At 48.4% G+C, this 15898-nt stretch overlaps 1 protein-coding gene across 3 annotated transcripts in view; it reads right to left on the reverse strand.

Moving 5' to 3' along the window:
- Window positions 1-15898, reverse strand: part of APBA1 (amyloid beta precursor protein binding family A member 1) — a 197884-nt gene that overhangs the window by 15730 nt on the left and 166256 nt on the right. For 2 of the 3 annotated variants that reach the window (XM_036117893.2, XM_036117891.2), the window contains 5 exons: window positions 14596-14628; window positions 13492-13578; window positions 12706-12891; window positions 8039-8218; window positions 5293-5505 (listed from right to left, as the gene is read on the reverse strand). In XM_036117893.2, coding sequence (XP_035973786.1) covers window positions 5293-5505; window positions 8039-8218; window positions 12706-12891; window positions 13492-13578; window positions 14596-14628 — 699 coding nt within the window. The remainder of the gene's footprint in view (window positions 1-5292; window positions 5506-8038; window positions 8219-12705; window positions 12892-13491; window positions 13579-14595; window positions 14629-15898) is intronic. The other variant, XM_036117892.2, reaches the window with a different exon arrangement.

Raw genomic sequence — 15898 nt, forward strand, 5'->3', positions numbered from 1 at the left:
AAACAATTCATGGAAACCAATGAGATCTAAAACACATTGGTCTAAAACCTATGGGATACTGCAAAGGAGGTCCTAAGGGGGAAATACATAGCCATCCAAGCCCCACTCAAAAAACAGGAAAATCCCTAATTCACCAACTAACTTTACACCTTAAAGAACTAGAGAAAAAGCAACAAATGATGCCTAAGCCACACATTAAGAGAGAAATAATTAAGATTAGAGCAGAGATCAATGAATTAGAAACCAGAAACATAGACCAGATCAACGAAACTAGAAGCTGATTCTTTGAAAGAATAAGATTGATAAGCTACTGGCCAGACTTATCCAAAAGAAGAGAGAAAGGACGCAAATTAATAAAATTATGAATGAAATGGGGGAGAGATCACAACTAACACCAAGGACATAGAAACAATTATTAGAAATTATTATCGGGGCGCCTGGGTGGCTCAGTTGGTTAAGCGACTGCCTTCGGCTCAGGTCATGATCCTGGAGTCCCGGGATCGAGTCCCACATCGGGCTCCCTGCTCAGCGGGGAGTCTGCTTCTCCCTCTGACCCTCCTCCCTCTCATGCTCTGTCTCTCATTCTCTCTCTCGCAAATAAATAAAAAAAAAAAAAAAAAAAAAAAAGAAATTATTATCAACAACTATATGCCAATAAATTAAGCAACCTGGAAGAAACAGATGCCTTCCTGGAAACCTATAAACTGCCAAGACTGAAACAGGAAGAAACTGAAAACCTGAATAGGCCAATAACCAGTAACAAGATTGAAGCAGTGATCAAAAACCTCCCAAAAAACAAGAGTCCAGGGCCTGATGGATTCCCTGGGGAATTTACCAAACATTCAAAGAAGAAATAATACCTATTCTCCTGAAGCTGTTTCAAAAAATAGAAACAGGAGGAAAGTTTCCAGACTCATTCTATGAGGCCAGCATTACCTTAATCCCCAAACCAGGCAAAGGACCCCATCAAAAAGGAGAATTTCAGGCTGATATTGGATTCCAAAATCCTCAACAAAATCCTAGCTAATAGGATCCAACAATACATTAAAAGGATCATCCACCACGACCAAGTGGGATTTATTCCCAGGATGCAAGGGTGGTTCAACATTTGCAAATCAATGTGATAGAACACATTAATGAGAGGAGAGAGAAGAACCATATGGTCCTCTCAGTTGATGCAGAAAAAGCATTTGACAAAATACAGCATCCTTTCCTGATTAAAACTCTTCAGAGTATAGGGATAAAGGGAACATTCCTCAATTTCATAAAATCCATCTACGAAAAACCCACAGTGAATACCATCCTCAATGGGGAAAAGATGAGAGCCTTACCCTTAAGATCAGGAACACGTCAAGGATGCCCACTCTCACCACTATTGCTCAACATAGTACCAGAAGTCCTAGCAACAGCATTCAGACAACAAAAAGAAATAAAAGATATTCAAACTGGCAAAGAAGAAGTCAAACTCTCTCTTTTCGCAGATGACATGATACTTTATGTGGAAAACCCAAAAGACTCCACCCCCAAATTACTAGAACTCATACAGCAATTCAGTAATGTGGCAGGATACAAAATCAATGCACAGAAATCAGTTGCTTTCTTATACACTGACAATGCAACTGTAGAAAGAGAAATTAGAGAATCGATTCCATTTACAATAGCACCAAAAACTGTAAGATACCTCGGAATAAACCTACCCAAAGAGGTAAAGGATCTATACTCTAGGAACTACAGAACACTCATGAAAGAAATTGAAGACACAAAAAGATGGAAAAACATCCCATGCTCATGGATCGGAAGAATAAACACTGTTAAAATGTCTATGCTACCCACAGCAATCTATACCTTCAACGCCATCCCGATCAAAATTCCAATGACATTTTTCAAAGTGCTGGAACAAACAATCCTAAAATTTGTATGGAATCAGAAAAGACCCCAAATCGCCAAGGAAATGTTGAAAAAGAAAAACAAAGCTGGGGGCATCACGTTGCCCAATTTCAAGCTATATTACAAAGCTGTGATCACCAAGACATCATGGTACTGGCACAAAAACAGACATATAGACCAATGGAACAGAATAGAGAGCCCAGATATGGACCCTCAACTCTATGGTCAAATAATGTTCGACAAAGCAGGAAAAAATTATGCAATCGAAAAAAAGACAGTTTCTTCAATAAATGGTGCTGGGAAAATTGGACAGCTATATACAGAAGAATGAAACTTGACCATTCTCTAACACCACGCACAAAGATAAACTCACAATGGATTAAAGACCTCAATGTGAGACAGGAATCCATCAATATGCTAGACAGTGGCCACAGCAACTTCTTTCAAGATACATCTCCAAAGGCTAGTGAAGCAAGAGCAAAAATGAACTACTGGGACTTCATCAAGATAAAAAGCTTTTGCACAGCAAAGGAAACAGTCAACAAAACAAAGAGGCAACCAACAGAATGGGAGAAGATACTTGCAAATGATATAGCAGATAAAGGGCTAGTATCCAAAATCTATAAAGAATTTATCAAACTCAACACCCAAAGAACAAAGAATCCAATCAGGAAATGGGCAGAAGACATGAACAGACATTTCTGCAAAGAAGACATCCAAATGACCAACAGACATAGGAAAAAGTGCTCAACATCACTCGACATCAGGGAAATACAAATTAAAACCTCAATGAGATACCACCTCACACCAGTCAGAATGGCTAAAATTAACAAGTCAGGAAACAACAGATGTTGGCGGGGATGCGGAGAAAGGGGAACCCTCTCACACTGTTGGTGGGAATGCAAGCTGTTGCAACCACTCTGGAAAACAGTATGGAGGTTCCTCAAAAAGTTGAAAATAGAGCTACCCTACGACCCAGCAATTGCACTACTGGGTATTTACCCCAAAGATACAAATGTAGGGATCCAAAGGGGTATGTGCACCCTGATATTTATAGCAGCAATGTCCACAATAGCCAAACTATGGAAAGAGCCAAGATGTCCATCGACAGATGAATGGATAAAGAAGATGTGGTATATATACACAATGGAATATTACGCAGCCATCAAAAGGAATGAGATCTTGCCATTTGCAATGACGTGGATGGAACTGGAGGGTATTATGCTGAGAGAAATAAGTCAATCAGAGAAAGACATGTATCATATGATCTCACTGATGTGAGGAATTCTTAATCTCAGGAAACAAACTGAGTGTTGCTGGAGTGGTGGGGGGTGGGAGGGATGGGGTGCCTGGGTGATAGACATTGGAGAGGGTATGTGCTATGGTGAGTATTGTGAATTGTGTAGGATTGTTGTTGAATCACAGACCTGTACCTCTGAAACAAGTAATACATTATATGTTAAAAAAAAGAAGATAGTAGGAAGGGAAAAAGGAAGGGGGGGGAATTGGAGGGGGAGATGAACCATGAGAGACTATGGACTCTGAGAGACAAACTGAGGGTTCTAGAGGGGAGGGGGTAGGGGGATGGGTTGCTTGGTGATGGGTATTAAAGAGGGCACGTACTGCATGGAGCACTGGGTGTTATACGCTAACAATGAATTGTGGATCACTACATCAAAAACTAATGATGTAATGTATGGTGGTTAACATAATAAAATGAAATTTAAAAAAAAATCAGAGAAAATTCTCCTCCCTCTGCATGCTTATAGCACTTCACCTCTATGTTGCTATTAGGGTCCACTGAACCCTTTTATTTTATTTTATTTTATTTTTTAAGATTTTATTTGAGAGACAGAGTGAAGGAGTGAGCATGAGTGGCGGGGAGGGGCAGAGGGAGAGGGAGAAACAGACTTCCCACTGAGCAGGGAGCTCGACATGGGGCTCGATCCCAGGACTCCGAGATCACGACCTAAGCCAAAGGCAGACACTTCACCGACTGAGCCACCCAGGCGCCCCAACACTGAACCCTTTTAATTATGAATCATCCTCCACATGCATGCTAACATTTTGGCTTCTCCATAGTTCAGCTCAGCCTAAGGGAGGCCCAATTAAACGTGTCTGAATGAAAACGGACATTCGAAGCGGGTTCCTCAATCTTTTTTTTTTTAAGTAACCTCTATAGCCAATGTGGGGCTTGAACTCATGACCCCGACATCAGAAGTCACACGCTCCACTGTCTGAGCCAGGCAGGTGCCCCTACATTCTTTAATCTTTGATGTATATTAAGAAGGGATAGAAGTTATTTAAGTGTAAGATGTAACAAAAAGAAATTAAATGAGGCCAAAGAGGACTGTTTTTTTCTCTGGGTAAGATAACCTTTTGAGGCATCAGAATAGATCTGTTTCATTAAAAACAAAGAGGCACCTATCCCTGCGTCCTTTACACATTCACTTTGACTTCCCAGCCTCGGACTGCTCAGCCATGGATGTTGGCTTTTGTGATTTTCCTTAGTTTAGGATAACTATTGCATGGATTCATTCATTTTCCCCTCTCTCTCTCAGATACACACACAGAGCTAAGTTCTAGCCCCCAGGCCTTCAGGAAACCCCGAGGGATCCCAGTCTGCCTGTGGGGCTCAGTGCCTGGCATGGAGCTGAGGCCGACATCCGCTGTAGTGAAGGCGGAATGCTCCTACTGTAGGGCCGAGCCATCAGCAAGCGCCACACACGCAGGGGCTTGATTTCTAGGAAGAACACTAATTTCCTCCTCTCAGATACGTTTTAGTCTCACGTGAGTAGCTATCCTCAGCCTTATGCAAGAGTGTCCGTTCGGGCTGAACAAGAGGTAATTACGCTCCGGTGTGACGGGGAGCACACAGCCTGAACCAGAAGTCCCCCCTTCTCACGGCACGTGTGGATCCCATTATGCAAGCTCCAGGGGATGACACGCTCCCTTGGATCACAGCCACGGCCACCACGAAGGAAACCGTGCTCTCAAACTTGAAGCATTTCCATGATTTCCAACAGGGATGGCCAATCACCTCAAGTACATCTATCTGACTCTAAGCGACTGGATTACCGAGCGGCAGGAAATTCAGTTAAGGCTGAATCTAGGCTTAGGAAAAGAGAGTGCTGTGATTGATTAGTGATGCCTGCAAGGGGCACAGTACGGAGAGTGGTGTTATGTGAGCCAAATATACTGTCTTTGATCTAGGAACGATTTCAGGGAGGAGCCTGTATTAGTAACTTGGTGAGTTACTGAGTGCGAGCACACGCCTTCATCTGTGTCCTCCCTCCTGTGGGCCCGACACTTAGTGTCTGTTCATGATATGAATGACCGAAAAGCAGTCACACATCATCCATCTGAGGTGTATAACATTAGTCATCTTCTCCCACTTCCAGGTACCTTAATGATGCTCTGGCAGGTGGACAGGGGCAAGCCCACCAGGCTGGTGCCGTTTATGGACATGATCTGGTCCCCGATGTTCAGCTTCCCTGATTTCTCGGCAGGCCCTCCGTGCATCATGTTGGCTATGATCACAGTTGGCAAGATGGACCCCCAGCCAGACTCCACAATCACCACACCTAGGATTTCTCCTTTCTGCTTCTCTATGAAGACCTAAAAGGAAAACACAAAACCAAAAACCTGAATCAGCAACCACCCAGAGTAGGGGCACAAATCAAAGCTTCCCCCCAACTTCCTGTCTTGACTATAGGAGAAAGGCATTTCCTTGATGGTTCTGACCCAGACAAGTCCTGTCTTCTCTCGATTCCATGGCATTTGGTAAGAAATGATGTAACACAGGGTTCGTATAATTTCTTGTAAAGCTTGCTCCACATGAGCAATCTTGCCTTGGCCAGATGAACACAAAGGACACCAGGTGCTTTTTTCCCGTAGTCCTCGGGGAGCGGGAAGAGAGGCTGTGTGGGTGGGGACGTCGGTGGTGCATTACGGTTTCCAGAAATAGCTTTTGGATTTTATGCACAGGCTGCCCCATTCCACAGAGCTTCACAAATTCCCTCCCACATTTAAGATTCTTGAATTAAAAATAAACAAATAGACATTATAGAAACATTTCTTTGCAAGAAGCAAGCTGAAGAGAAAGGAAAAGAAAAAGGGATACTAAGGTTATCACAACCAGAAGGTCGGAAGTGCACGTAGAAGACCATATTCTAGATAGGCATAATTTTGTGTGGCCTTCCTTGGCAGGGCAGAGAAGACAGAGGTCAGGTTTGGATACCTGCAGTCGGCGAAGGTTTGCAGAGACACTACAAAGGGGCAAGACACTTTCTGGAAGCCTCCGACAAAGAGCGTATTATTTATTTACTCGTAGTCACGGATACACATAGGCTTGAACACACGCCGTTGTGGCGGCTGCTGGGGCCTGACAAAGCCCCTCTCAGGCTGGTGTCCCTTCTCTTGGCCGATGAAGCTCGCGGCCGGCCGCTACTCTGGAGAGCTGCCCAACGGGAGACACTCCCTATGATGGGTTGTTGTGTTGCCCTCAAAATTCGTATGTTGGAGGCCAAACTGCCAGGACCTCAGAATATAACCTGATTTGGATACAGAGTCTTTACAGAGGCAATCAAGTTAAAATGAGGTCTTTAGCGTGGGCCCTGATTCAGGATGACTGGTGTCCTCACAGGAAGGGGAGGTATGGACGCAGACACATACAAGCATAGACGGGAGACAAGGTGAAGACACAGGGGGAAGACCGTTCTCTCCGAGCCAGGGTGAGGGGCCTGGAACACACCCTTGCCCCTCAGCCCTCAGAAGGAACTGACCCTGTGGACACCTTGATCTTGGACTTCAAGCCTCTAGAACAGTGAGACAATACGTTTTTTGTTGTGAAGCGGCCCGGTCTGCTGTAGTCTGTTAAGGTGGCCTGAGCGCACCGAGACACCCCAGTCTGACCTTGGTGTCAGTGACTGCCTGCCTGCCAAACCCTTTGACCCGAGGTGGGACAAGCCCGCCCTGCGATCTGTGACCCAGAGCCTCCTCTGTTTTTTTTTTTTTTTTTTTTTTTAAAGATTTATTTATTTATTTATTTGAGAGAGAATGAGAGACAGAGAGCATGAGAGGGAGGAGGGTCAGAGGGAGAAGCAGGCTCCCCGCCGAGCAGGGAGCCCGATGCGGGACTCGATCCCGGGACTCCAGGATCATGACCTGAGCCGAAGGCAGTCGCTTAACCAACTGAGCCACCCAGGCGCCCACCCAGAGCCTCCTCTGGATCAGAATGAAGCTCATCCCTCCAGCAAGGCCACGTTCCTCCTCAGCGTCCCCACCACACTGCTGCCCACACTCGCTTCTTCCTGAGGACACTTTCCCCAAAACCCCTTCAACAAGAGTCCCTGTCTCAGGCTCTGCTTCTAGGGAACGGAGGACACCTAACCTACATCACCAAAGAAAAAGATCGCTTTCTCATCAAGGTACTTTTGTCTACTGGATAAAGCCCAAGCCCCTCAGCTAGACTTTCAAGGCCCCCAGTTCTGACCTGAACCCTGTGGGGGCCTCTTCACGTCCTCTTCCACACACACCCTGTGCTCCAGCAGGGCTGTCTCATCCATGGCTCCCCAGACAATCCCTGAGCTTTCTGACCTTCCTGCTTCCGTTACTTTGGCCCAGCCCTCTCAAATCCTTCACGCTTTCCGAAGAACACCCGTACCTCCAGACCAGCTCAGATGGCTACGTTCTCCTCCAAAGCTCTGTCTGAACTTGCGGGGCTGCCCCCTGCACAGCATCTATCACCTGAGTCCCGACCCCTGCTCTCTTCTGTCGCGCACAGGGGTCTCTGACTAGTGCTTGTGTCCAGCACCATCACTTACCTTCTCCGTGCCCTTTCCTAGATGGTGGGCTTGGTAAGGGCGGGGTTCAGGTCCTGTTCACCTCTGGAACCCACCCCAAACTTAGCTTAGGACTGCCAGGAGCAGAGGATGCCCCACCGTGGGGACAGCCCTCCATGGTGGTCTTTAATGACAGGGCCTTATGAGAAGGGAGCCAGAGATGGGTCCGAGCCCTCAGCAACATCCTGCCAACTACACTCCCCCCTGCCCCCCCACCCCCCAAAACTGTTCCACCTTCCTTCCACGGCAGGGCCACCCCACACTCCTGGGCCTTCTGCCCGGCTGGCTGAGCTCAGAGAAGTACCTACATCTTTGCAGTTTTCCGACTTGGAGAAGTGGATCAGGTCATCGTTGTACATGTCCTGGGTGTTGAGCAGGTCACTATACTCCTTCTGGCTGAGATCTTCAGGGTTGATCCCATTGGCCCTGAGGAATTCCTGGTACGCCACGCTGAATGCCTGCCCAATGGACTGTGCGATCAGCTGGGCCTAGACAGTAGCCGGAGAGGGAAGACAGAGGTCAACGGGGCAGCAGGACTGGGAGCCCCAGGCGTCAGCTGGGCCAGTGGGTCTACACGTGGCACGAATCCCTGCCAGAGCCCATGCTCAGAATTACTAGGGACATGTTTCATTAGGACAGTGACCCCAAGGCGGCTACTGGCATTCAGGGGACATGAGTCAGAGATGCTGGACTTATGGCCATGTGAAGGACCATCCTACACAATGATGAGCCATCCTACAACCCGAACGATTCTCGAATGTCCCCCCGGATGCTCGCGCATGTAACACCAGGAGCAAACCATCTGAGGCCAGGACTCAACTTCAATTTATGTAAAACACAAAGGCATTCATTGCCTGGCTCTAATTCACATGGAACGTTCCAAGAATACAGCTGCTGTGTAAAGTGAGAGATGATGATGATTGGCTTTGTCCAGCACTTTACCAGAAATAAGCTTTGTGACTTTGGAAAATCATTAGCATCAATGCTGTTTGTGGTATCTGGGTGGCCAGCAAATCACAGTGCCGTCAGCCCACGTTTGCCGCACAGCGAGGGAATCCTACAGGAGTGTGTGGTCTGCAGATCGATTTTCTTATTGAGCCCTCAATTCAAAATGTCAAACAGAAGTGTTTACGATAGTCAGAGAAATACCATGTTCTCACATTGAAGCCTATTACTCAAGTAGGTGTAAGCATCTGATGGCTCTGCTATTCCTTCCAGAGAGGCTGGGCGCAAGCACTTGTATACTGTAGGAAGGACAACTTTATTTTAGCTTTGCTTTCCTTTTATTTTTTTCTCTGTGTTACATTTATGGCAATACTTCTGCTTGTGAACAAATTTTCAAAATGGGAGGTTATATTATCTATGAATTTTATCTCAGGACAGTAACGGGGCATCACATCTGTTGTACAAAGGGGGTTTGGGCCCCCTTGGGAGCCCTGCTTGAGTCCAGCCCCACATTTTCCAGGTGAGGAGACTGAGGCCCAGAGACGTGAAGGAACCTGCTCAAGGTCACACAGCTCACAGGACAGGAACGCTGCTTCCGTGGTTCCTTCTCCGGCACTGTGCTTTGACAGCGTCTTCCCGCATTAAGTCATCCAGGCTATGGGTTCGGCCAGCCAGCAGCCACCGGGCACTTCTCACGTGTCCGTGGTGCATTAAAAGCTATCCGAGGACCGCTGCAGCAATCTGGACATCAAGCCTACGACTGACGGAAGCAGGACGGAGCCACAGGCCCTCATCCTAAGCTCTTGAGGCCATGTTTCAGAATCTAGAAATTTCTGTGTATCACAGAGGTAAAAGCTGCATCTATCATACATTGCCTAAAAACCCCACTAGAACCTGGGGAAGTGCCCTATAAACAATCAGTAATACTCCTGCAGCAAAATGTGTAAGATTCATGGTAAGCTGGACAAATCCTATAAATTGTCTCATGGCAGTTCGGGCAGGTTTATCAGCTGACTGACTACAAAAATCCCTTTTGCTTCTCAGAGCTCTTTTTTTAACGATAGATAGATAGATAGATGGATAGATAGATTGATTTATTTAAAAGATTTTTATTTATTTGACAGAGAGATAGCGAGAGCAGGAACACAAGCAGGGGGAGTGGAAGAGGGAGAAGCAGGCTTCCCACCGAGCAGGGAGCCCGATGCAGGACTCGATCCCAGGACCCTGGGATCACGACCCGAGCCGAAGGCAGACGCTCAACAACTGACCCACCCAGGCGCCCCCCTAAGATTTATTTATTTTAGAGAGAGGGCGCGCGCATGAGTGGGGAGGGGCAGAAGGAGGCGGAGAGAGAGAATCTCAAGCAGACTCCACGCTGAGCGCGGAGCCCAATGCAGGGCTCGATCCCACAACACTGAGATCACGACCTGCGGCGAAATCAAGAGTCGGACGCTTACCCAACCGAGCCACGCAGACACCCCTCTCAGAGCTCTTTAGACTGCGGAATGGTAGGTCTGTTATATCGTCCCCACTGCACAGGCAGGGAACAGAGGATGACAGTTAAGGTGTTCACTCCCTGGGAAGGGCGTGACGCGGGGGCTGAATCCTGGCAGATGGATTCCAAAGCCCACCCCCGCACCCACCACGTGGGACTGCCTCTCCGTAGAAAAACAACGAAAATCTCCAGAGTAATGTTATAAACACACACACACACGCAATTCTAACCTCCTCTTCCTTTCCTCGCCTGCACGGAGTTTGGCTAAACGCCCCTAAGGGACGGTGAAATCAGAACTGCTCCGTGGCTGTGCAGAACTTTTCTCAACTCCACGAGCCACAACAAGGACGCACCGCCCTGCGACCTGAGTAAGAGGGGGGGGCATGAGCGGCGCGCGCTGGGAGCATGGTGGGGGGGGCCCGCCGGGAGCACGAGGGGGGGGCGCGCCGGGAGCACAGTGGAGGGGGGGCCGCCCAGGAGGACGGGGGGGGGCGCGCGCGCGCCGGGAGCACGGGGGGGCTGCCCAGGAGGACGGGGGGGGGGGCGCGCCGCGAGCACGGCGGGAGTGGGCGCGCCGGGAGCACCGCGGGAGGGGGCGCGCCGGGAGCACGAGGGGGGGGCGCGCCGGGAGCACAGTGGAGGGGGGGCCGCCCAGGAGGACGGGGGGGGCGCGCGCGCCGGGAGCACGGGGGGGCTGCCCAGGAGGACGGGGGGGGGCGCGCCGCGAGCACGGCGGGAGTGGGCGCGCCGGGAGCACCGCGGGAGGGGGCACGCCGGGAGCACGACGGGGGGGAGCGCGCCGGGAGCACGGTCAGCTCTCAAGCTACGCGTCGCGGGCGGATGCGCGGGGCAAGCGCACAGGCTGTTGCTGTGGGGCCACGCGGCGGCCCAGGGAGGGGGGCACTGTCATTTCACACCAGCTCTCCCAGCTCTGGAGCCAGCGCTCTTCCTCGATGCTTGCATCGGAAGCAAACGGGTAAGATCCCCAGGCCCGCTGCTGTCCTAACTCTTGCTTGCCCATCCTTCCCTTCGGTCCGGGACTCTGAGGAAACACAACCCCTCCTTGGACGCTGCAAGCCAGGCGGAGGCGGCAGAGGGCCGTGGGCATCCGCATGCCTGGGGAGCAGGGCTAACTCCACCTTCCCACCAGCCTGCAGGACACGAGCCCTAAGTTTCTAAATTCAACTTCCAAAACTTTGACAAACTTCAAAACTCATTCGCTCCCAGTCTGCGTGCTTGGCCTGAGGCTTTAAAGGAGGAGCAGGGAGAATGGCTGGGAGAGGCACTTCAAGCTCTCCGCCCTCTCCGTGATCTTGTCCCCGGGGGCCTGTGTTCTAGAGAAGCAGACCAGTAAAAGGGCAAAAAGCGTGAGCATCTCCCGGGCCCTGCGGCCGCAGCTGTGACAGCTCTGAGTCCCCGGGGAAGAGCAGCTGGCCTCCGCCTCTTGACTTGTTGCAGGAAGGCAATTTACTGCAGCTAGATGAACGCTCTCCTGGAGAAGAATGGCCTCCTGGAAGGAGCCAAGGCGACCACAGGCAATTTTTCTTTAAGGAGCAAAGGGCTCTCTGCTCAATATGAGAAACAGAGCTTACTCCGCGGTGGCAGGGGGAAAATCACAGTCGGTGGCACCGACACGGCCCTCCTGGCGGCGGGGGACGGGGGGGAGCTCTGTGGTTTCAGACCTTCCTGGGGCTGTGGCCCTGGCCCTCAAGGGAGCTTCTAAGGCCTGACAAGCTTTAGGAGAAACTCGGTGCTAATGCAGCTTGAAGCCTGGACGCCTCTCCAGCAGTTCCAGGGACGACAGGGGTAAGAAGCCAAACAGAAGAAGGGGCCCTGCCCCTGTTGTAAATGAATTTTCTCTGTTGACCACATCACCTGGAAAGATGGGAGTTGGGGATCACTGACTTTGTGACTGGTGCTGGTGCAGCAAGGTGGTACTCCTGCCCCCGGGGGGTAGGAGCAGGAATCCTCACTTTCCTGTGGTCTGGAGGGCAATCCTACACAACCAAGAACTGTCCTCCCCAAATGCCCTCATGCCCAGGTGAGATGTTCCTGGGGCCCCCATTGGTCTGACCATTTGACCACATTCCTTCTACTTGTCTCTCATACTAAGCTGTCCTCAAACTACACCAGCAGGTCCCTGCCTCAGGGCCTTTGCACTTGCTCTTTCCCCTCTCTCAGTTGATACAGGTCTCTCCTTAAATATCACCTCCTCAGAGAAGGCTTTGTTGATTACCTCACCTGACATAGCTCTTATCCCAGTGTTATTTTTCCTTATAAAACTCCTATCTAGTTTTATATTAAGTATATTTACCTATTTTATTTTCTGTCTCCCTATAAGCCTCATGATGAATACTTCGGCTATTTATTCAGCCTTATAGCCCTAAAAGAGTGCTTGGCACATAGTAGGTGCTCACTAAATACTTGTTTCATGTATGATTAATGAGACCGATTCAGGTTCTGAGAAAGAGAGAATCTGGCCCACCCAGGGGCAGCCCAGGTCACCCGGAGGGACATCAGGGGAGGCACCCTTACATCCTCAGACTCAAAGACGTGGCAGATCATCTTGTACTGCCTTTTTCCATCCTGGGATGGGTGGGAGGCTTCCACATTCTCCTGGGAGTTGGAGCGGGGCATCCGCCTGCGGGCCATCAGCACGACGATGTTCCCAATGTCTGCTATATAGGAGATGGTCCTCAGAGGGTGGTCCATCATCGTCTCCTGGAGGGCGCAAGGGAGAGGATGCTAAGTCCCGCGCAGCATCTGACGGCCCATGAGAGAGCCTGCCACCCCACCGCCTGGTCACGTGCAGTCCACACGTGGACCGTGGGCAGCCTTACACGCACCCACTCAGGACTGGGGGCAGGTCGCTCGGCTGATAATAAGCCAGAGCAGGAAGTGTCTGTGGCACGTGGGGAAAAAATTTCAGTCACTTTATAACCAGTAGAATCTCTGGTGGAGAAGTTAAAAGAATAAGGTAAAACGATGCATGGGTGATGGCTGTATCTGTGTGATTTTAAACACAATTTCTCAAAAGGCTAATCTGTTCAAGTTAATGAATGTCCTCATAAAGATGTACGAGATTATTAGCAAACAACATCCACGGTGTGTTTGTTCCTTTGATCTTTAAGGGAACGGTCCCAGAGCAGCCCCTGCCCCCGCGCCCCCCGGCCCCCAGCAGCAGGCACGGCAGACGTAATCTTCCAGCATGTTTGGAAGCCGGCGGCTGAGAACAGCGGCTCTCGGGACACGGGCACGGACTCTGAGCTGCCATGCTGGGCTGGGCACGTCACCCCTGGGACAGGGGGCAGGCCAGCATACCTGTGTGTCGGCGTTCAGTACTTTGATTCTCTGGGTAGAAATGAAGAGATCCACCTCGGTCATTGGCTGAGATTCACCTTCAGGAGCCTGAGAAGAAAAATGCATAGCAAGGGAAAGCTTAACGCCTTACCCCGACTCAAGTACACAGCAAGGGTAGCTCACACACACAGGCACTGAGACACAGTCACCAGAACGGCAGCGCGGACTCCAGATTTAGACGGTCAGAGCTGAAGGGACCACAGAGGATGGACTCACGGATGAGCGTTAGCATTGCCAGCTCATAGGGAGAAATGCCGCATCCCCTCTGCGTCTCCCCCTACGGAAGCAGTAACTCACTGCCGATTTGACTCTCCGAGCAATGATCATGAATGCCCTTTCAGCAAGGCTTTTGGAGCCCAACAGGCTGAAGAATAAGGGCAACTGACCCATAACCCAAGACCGTGGAAAAGTCACTTAGAGTCTGCCCCTGGCCAAGTGATGGGGGACGACGTTTGTAGCAGGTGCAAACGACGTCATTTGGATGCAGTTCTGGTAAGAGGGTCTTCATGTTCATACACCACCACAGCAACACAGAAGCAGTCCCCACTCCTGAAGCCACCCCATTAAGAAGTAACCCCAAATGCCTCAACACCCCATGGGCAGCCATAAGCACCTAGAAGCTCCATAACCAAAAAAGCGCCTCCGTCTGGTTCATTTAGGGTTTAACTCCGCACAGGGTGGTTATTAGCGAGTTTTCTTTTTTGCATCCAGCAATCTGACAAAATCCACAAGTCAAACATGACTGTAATTGAACAGACCCAAGTCCCTGCCACATTAATGCTCCTCAATGGTGGGAACTTTCACGCTACCGCAGGATTCATTTAGCATCTCCAATCTGCACCCTGTTGTTTCTCTGATGTGAAATGACTAATGAGCAACAGAAAACAGCCACTTTAGGCAACTAAGTTTTGAGAAACGTTGGCTAATGGGGCGGTTCAAAAAGAAATCTGAACAGAAACTTGCTGGATGCAGAAAACAAAAACACAAAATAATAAAAAGGCAAAACATAAATAAACGAAAAGAACAGGCATAACACCAAGCTGATGGAAGTTGTTTGTACTGCACCTTCTTTCTGCTTTTGGCTAATTTCTGGGCCATCTGCTTAGCATGGAACAAACAGAGACAGGAGAACAGTTAGAAAAGAATTTTCAAAGTCGAAAGGGCATCGACAAACTAATATCAAGAGTGGCATAAAGCATTTCTGCGTGAGGAGGACAGACTTTAAAAAAATCCTACTCTACAATTTCCTAACTCAAAATTCAGTAGGTGGCAGGGGCCATAGAAAGAAGGAAATGTTAACAGCAATGGATGTTTTCAAAAAACCAACTTGGTTCTGTTGATTTTCTTGTATGCCTGTTTGCTATTTCATTGATTTCCATCTACATCTTAATTTCCTTCTACTTTCTTTGGGTTAAATTTGATTTTTTTTTCTAGCTTCCTGAGATGAAAATTTAAATTACAGATTTTTAAACTTTTTTTCCCCTGATATATTTATTTAAAGCTGTGAATCTCCCTCCAAGTACCACATTAGCTGTATCCCACAAATTTTGATATGTCACAATTATCGCTTCAAAATGTCTAATTTCCTGGGATTTTTCCTTTCAACTTTGGATTATTTAGAATTGTGTTAATTTTATTACATTGGGGGATTTTCCAGTTATCTTTTTGTTACTGATTTCTGAATTAATTCCACTGTGGTCAGAGAACATACCCTGATTCCAAACCTTGTGAACTGTGCTAAGTCTTAGCCCTATGGCTCAGAACATGACCGACTGTGGTGAATGTCTGGTGGACTTCAAAGATGCTTTCTTCAGTTGTTGGGAACAGTGTTCTATCAATTGTCAACGAGGTCAATTATGTTGGTTAAGGGTACTATTCAAATCTTCTATGTACTTGATTTTTTTGTCTGCTTGTTCTAAAATTTACTAAGAGGGGTGTGTTAAAATCTCCAACGGTTACTGTGGATTTGTCTGTATCTCCTTTTGGCTGTGCCAATCTTTGCTTTATCTATTTTTTATCTATGGTATAAGGTATGTATGTACTTAAGGTGCTTATGTCTCCCTGTTGAATTGATCTTTTTATTTTCTTTATCTTTAGTAATTCTTGCTTTAAATTTGTGTAATGTTAATATGGCCTATTCCTAATTAGAAACAGATGTAATATTCCCCTCTTTGCTCATAAGAAGCTAACATAGTTGATTTAAAAAAAGAGAGACTGCAGCCGATTGTCTAAAACTGAATCCTGGCTCTGTCACCCACTAATTGTGTGACTTGGCACAAGCTGCTACCTGTCTCAGTGCCTCAGTTTCCTCATCTGTAAAATGAGGATAAACACGGGGCTCTTTTCAGGATAAAATAAATATATGCAA

The sequence above is a fragment of the Halichoerus grypus genome, chromosome 14 (genome assembly GCF_964656455.1).
Source record: "Halichoerus grypus chromosome 14, mHalGry1.hap1.1, whole genome shotgun sequence".
Lineage (NCBI taxonomy): Eukaryota > Metazoa > Chordata > Mammalia > Carnivora > Phocidae > Halichoerus > Halichoerus grypus.